Source organism: Vigna radiata, chromosome 4, assembly GCF_000741045.1.
Source record: "Vigna radiata var. radiata cultivar VC1973A chromosome 4, Vradiata_ver6, whole genome shotgun sequence".
Taxonomy (NCBI): domain Eukaryota; kingdom Viridiplantae; phylum Streptophyta; class Magnoliopsida; order Fabales; family Fabaceae; genus Vigna; species Vigna radiata.
In genome coordinates, this window is record NC_028354.1 from 16,217,912 (window position 1) to 16,223,911 (window position 6,000).

The following is a 6,000-nucleotide window of genomic DNA, read 5'->3' on the forward strand; positions in this document are numbered from 1 at the left end:
CAAAGTGGTGAATATGAGTTCCATGAAAGAACTCCTTTGGTATGGTTTTAAGTATTATAAGTATGAATGTAAAAAGCTCAGTTCTGATGGTCTCTAGTGATCATCCATACTCAAGTAGAGAGTGATGAGTCATGTGGTGAAAGTAACATGAGATCTTAGTCTAGGTGCTTCCAGTATGGCCTAAGATGCGGTACAGACTAACCTTGTGTGATAGCTTTGATGGTTGTCAGTTGTTCCACCACACAAGTGCATAACCCACTATGGTCCTAGCCTAAAGGCCTTTCTTCAGTTGGTAAATGGCATGTTGAAGGACTAACCTTGTGTGGTAGCTTTGATGGTTGTCAATTGTTCCACCACACAAAGGGTAGAAAATGTTTTAGCTCGACATTCATTGTATATCCGGATAGTCAAGTCTAAGGTCTTTGCATGTTAAGATGTTTGTGATATAAATGATTTATGTATGTTATGTTATAAATGTGATATCTTTGGTATATAGCTTATCCTTGCTTTTGTGTTGTATGTTGTGTATTGTTTTCTCTTTTGCAATGATCACCTTAATAGGTGTGAGTTTAGGAATGACTTTTAGGAGATTCAATGTTTGGTTGAGAGAGAAAAACAACTGGATAAATAGTATTTGATCCGTCAAGGATACGATCTTTCGTTCTAGTAGTCTCAAATTATTTATAAATTCTCATTTATATAAGTTTTATTTTAGTAGTTTTATACTACTACAATGAGATATTACACAACTTAATAACATTAAAACATAAATATATCAAATATTTAAGTAATTTAAATATTACTATAAAATATTGACACAAATTTAATATAATTAAATTAACACAACTGTATTAATTTATTTTTAAATTTGAAAAGCCAAAATATATTAAAACTTCACTAAACCTCCAATTTCGCTTTCAAATTCAAAAAATAAGAACATATTTAATTTTATAAAAGAAATACATTGGTTCACGTAATGTAATTTGACGAAAGAGACACACTAATAAAATTAGTATGAGACTTTTTCACCAAAATCTGACTACTTTCACGGGGAGACACACTATTCACTAGTTAAAAAAGCATGAAAACTCTTCCATTCAACGGAAAGTCACCTTTATTGTGACCAATTTGACGACATTTATAAATTTAATATCTTATAATAAGAATGATTGTTTTCGTGAATATTATGGAATGTATCTAAAACAATTGTCTTGACATAATTCACATCCATTCGTATAAGCTTAAATTAAAAAAAAAAGTAAAAAATAAGATTCATTCATTGGATTTGGAATTTTGCCAATATATATTGGAAAGAAATCAAAATGACTGTATCACGAATGAAGATTTAAATTCATATAACGTACTTGCATCATGACTTTAAAAATACATTAAAAATTTATCCATATAATGTTTCAATAGATTAAGTAATCTTGAAAATATGTTGATAACATATCAATATAAAAACTTTTATATCAAGATATCTTCTAAATTTTTTAGTAAACAAATAAATAAACATTTAAAAGTTATTCTATCATTGTGTAATATTGATGAATGTATGTATATTCAGGAATATGGTTGAGGTTAATCTCCAATATTTAAAAAGTAGTTGTTTTTCATTTTAAGTTTTATGTAGTTATTTTTCTAATGATATAGTCAATTTAACGTTTGCTAATTCAGATATTAATGGTACAGTAAATAACTTACATATCTTATTATCTTAAATCTATCTTTATAATCTATTTTTATAAATTTTGGAGTAAAACTTTGATTAACAACAATCTAATTCCTATTTAACTGGAAATAATCATATTTATCTTGTTCAACATTAAAACTAATTATTTTGATATTTGACTGATCGGTCAAATTCCATAACCGTCTCATCTTGATGATAATTCAGTCGACACGGATAATAATTCATTTAACCATATAGTTAACAATTAATCATTTGATTTGCAACTAGCCAAACAATCATACATACAGCATGTATGTGATTTCACAACATGGAAAAGTCGTTACAAATATAATATGATTATCAATTTTGTTTCATAATTTCTCACATACGAATGGTGTAAGAAGACATTTATAATAGGATCATTTCAAGTCATGCGTATGAACGATGAGAAACAAATACAGTGATGAACAAATTTTACAAATAGTCCAAACAAAAAGAAAAAAAAAAGAATTGAGTTACAAACCATTCAAATATTTAAACATTTAAATTTCTTATAGAATTACCTCGTACAAACAGAAATTAATAGAATTGTTTTATTTAATTTTGAAGGTGTGATTTTCTTCAAAACGACCTTCAATGATGCTTCTGAGTCGAAGCAGCTAAGCTATTGAGAAATTCAAGAGTGTTTTTATGAGATGTTCCTTCCTCACTGACAGCATGTTCAGCCAAAGCCTTGAATTCCATGACATTGCTTTTGACCTCTTTGCCTCTCTCAGAGTTCATTATTTCCAGTATGCAATGTTTCAGCATTTCTCTTCTCACAATCTGCTTGTCATCAGCTTGAGCTCTGATTCCAATCTTCCACACGTCTTGAACTAGCTTAGCATTTGAGAACTGTTCAGACCAACATGGGACTGCAACCATTGGAACTCCTAAACTCAAGCCTTCTAACGTGGAGTTCCAACCACAATGCGTCACAAAACAGCCTATAGCCTCATGACCTAATACCTTTACCTGGGAGCACCACCCTACAACTAAACCCTTCTCTGACCTCTTTTCAAAATCTTTTGGCAGCTTATTTTCTGCCGAGGCCCTCATCGTCCACACAAAGTAACTTTCACTGTCCCTCAAACCATAAGCTATTTCCTTTATTTGCTCTTCCTTCAGTTCTGCCATAGACCCAAAAGAAACATAAACAACAGATTCTTTTGGCTTACCATTTAACCATTTCATGCATTCTTCGTTGTTAAATTGTGTAGCACCACCCTCATCTTCATCGTTTCCTAGTGTCTTCTTTAATAACATGGATGTTATGCATGGCCCAATGGTCCTGAGATTGGACCAGATCTTCTTCGTCGAATCAATTACCTACATATCAAAAGAAAGAAAGAGATTACGGAACCCTTTTCATTTTTAGCCTGAACTAACTCGTTCTAATTTCAGTTTTAGTCGATTCGACCGTGTTTTCAGTGCAAGCTAACTCGACTGAATTTTCCGCTTGAGTCAACTCGACTCATCCAGGACCAGCACCAGCGTTCGGCAAACTCCACGCCGTCGCCGTCACGCTTGCAACCAGCGCTGGCGACACAATCATGCGCGAGACCAACTAGGGTTTTCATCTTCTCCATATTTATATTTCATATTAAAAACATTTGAATCATGTTTGTATTGTAGTATTTTTAGTTAAAAAGATAAAAAAGAGTTTAAACAAAGAATAGATAGAGAGACATGCATGATGCAGAGACAGAGACAGAGACAGTATACCTGTTTTTCCATGTGGTAGAATGAATTGCAGAGAATCCAATCAGCTTCGTGGATGTTGGAAAACTGACCAACTAACACATGAAGCAAAGTTGGATAAGTGTCATCTGTAGGGAAGAAGAAGGAGGGCATGTCGTTATGTTGAAGTTTGGGCAAGAAAGGAAGAGAAATCTGATTTTGTGTGATGGGAACTTGCAGCTTCCCATGCTGAACATGGTCGTATATAGTATTAACAAACATGTTTTGAGTGAGAAAAGAAACCCCTGCAATCTGAAATCTCTTTGCAACATCCAGAGACCAAGGGAAGAGTGCATCATAAATAAGACAATGAACAGGGTCACCTGATCTGTGAAGTTTCTGAAGAAGGTCGGCCAGACTCTTTGGCCCCACTTGCCAGAAACGTTCAACGTAGGCTTTGAAGCTACCTGCTTCATCCGACCCCCCATTGTCAAACCCATCAGAAATGGTTTGGAGTGAAATACAAGTGGGTACGTTCTGCAACTTTTTGCTGAAGTAAAGGGTGGTGACGAAGGTCACTTTCGCACCTTGTTGCTGCAAGAGCTTGGAGAAGTCATGCATGGGGTTAACGTGGCCTTGAGCCGGATATGCTAAGACCAGACAGTGCACCTTATTCGCTATGCTTTTCTTCTCCATTTTTGTGCTAGATACAACTTCTCTCTTCCTTCTTCTCAACTAGAGTCCAGAGCCTCTATTTATAATGAAAAGGAAAATGTTTGTTTGACACTCTCCCTTGACACAATTTTGACACACCTTTACGTGTCAAAATTTTATTGCATGTCATGACATTTTAAAAAAAACGCTTTTAAAGACTTGTAGAAGGGTATTTTTGGAAGAATGTTTGTATGAAATTTGGAATTGACGGTTTAATTTTTCATCTTCTTCACTTTTCGAAACCAAAGTTGCGCGTCTATCCCATTGTCTCTGCCATTGGGTTCCTCTCTTGATTCCTCTCGCACCCATTCGAAATCAAAGTTGCGCGTCTTCATTCCTCTTGATTTGTATTCATCCATTCTCTGTTGGTAAGTAGTATATGTCGTTTCGCGTTTTGCGTTTTGGGTGTGTTTGGTTTTTTGCAGTATATCCCATTGTTTGGGTTGGGAAGGGTTTTTGTGTTTTGGGTTTGGGTTGGGGAGGGTTTTTGTGTTTTGGGTTTGTGCGTGTCGTTTTATGCGTTTTTGTGTTTTTATGAACCCTAATAAACCATTCATGTGTTTGTCTGAAATTTGGGCAGTTGCAATGGCCTCTCCGAACCCAAAGGTAAGTAATAAATTTTTTTGGTTACTATTCATATGTTTGTATGAACCCTAATTCATTCTATATCGCATTTATATATAGTTTTTCTTTTTTTTTGGTAAGTAATAAATTTTTTGTTGATAATGTTGTGTAGTGGCGTGTTCGAGTCTCTGTTGATTCATCAATAATTGTTGGTATGAATGGGTTACTGAGAGAAGTGCATGTAGAACGAATTTCAATGACACCATTTCGTTGGTGTTTGCGGCTTCGTAAGGCTCTGGAGATTAACTGTGAATTATTAAAGGTTATGGTATGTCGCTGGGATATCCATATTAATGGAACACTTTCATGTCCCTGTTCATGATGATCCAACTGTCCAAGTCGAAGACAAACAAAGGATAGGATATGAAACTGTGACCTCCTTTGGCTATGTGCAGAATGAAGAGGGAGTCTGGGTTCCAAAAGACAACACACCCAATGAACAGCATCACCGTCCAAGGGATCGACATAATGAACAACCAACTTCTTCCACAACACTTAACAATGTCATAGAACACATTGAACAACTGCAGACGTACGTTGGTTCAAGATTGGATGCCCTAGATTCGAGACTTGCTAACATTGAGAGCCGACAACAGCAGTCTGCACCAGCCCCATTTTATCATTTTACTTCTTAGTTATAATTTCCATTTTTGATGTATTTGCTTTCATTCACAACTGTTGTGTCTTTGATCAGTAATGTACTCTTTAAATTATGTGTACTTCGTTTGCGAATTTTAGTGTTTAATGAGTAATTGTGTTCATTAATATGTCTTCTTAATTAAGGAAATATTTCCCTACGTAAAGAACACTTAAAAAAGACACAAAACATCCCAAAAACAAGTAAAACAAATCAACTTCTGTCAAATAACTCTTCATTCAGCACGTGGTCCCCTGTGTTATTTTTGGTGGCTCCTACAGATGGTCAGGATGTGCAGAAACTTCTGCAGGCTCGCGTAATCGTTTACACTGCATTGTAATCGATTACAATGCAGTTTTTAACACAAATATTTGCATATCTCTAATTTTCCCAAAGTTCTGAACAAGTGTCCATCCCCCACATGCATGGTGGTCCAAAAACATTATTTTCAAAGCAATACTCAGTCAATAACATCCCAAAAACAAGTAAAACATATCAACTTCCGTCAAATAACTCTTCATTTAGCACATGGTCCCCTCTGTTGTTTTTGGTGGCTCCTACAGATGATCAGGATGTGCAGAAACCTCTGCAGGCTCGCGTAATCGTTTACACTGCATTGTAATCGATTACAATG

General features: G+C 35.0%; 1 protein-coding gene across 1 annotated transcript; it reads right to left on the bottom strand.

Moving 5' to 3' along the window:
- Nucleotides 1-2,270: 2,270 nt before the first annotated feature.
- On the bottom strand, nt 2,271-4,087 carry LOC106759025 (UDP-glycosyltransferase 74G1-like). The gene is made up of 2 exons (XM_022779535.1): nt 3,437-4,087; nt 2,271-3,040 (listed from the first exon to the last, which is right to left on the bottom strand). The coding sequence occupies exons 1-2, from the start codon at nt 4,085-4,087 to the stop codon at nt 2,306-2,308; spliced, it is 1,386 nt and encodes a 461-aa protein (XP_022635256.1). The 3' UTR covers nt 2,271-2,305.
- Between the last annotated feature and the right edge of the window lie 1,913 nt (nt 4,088-6,000).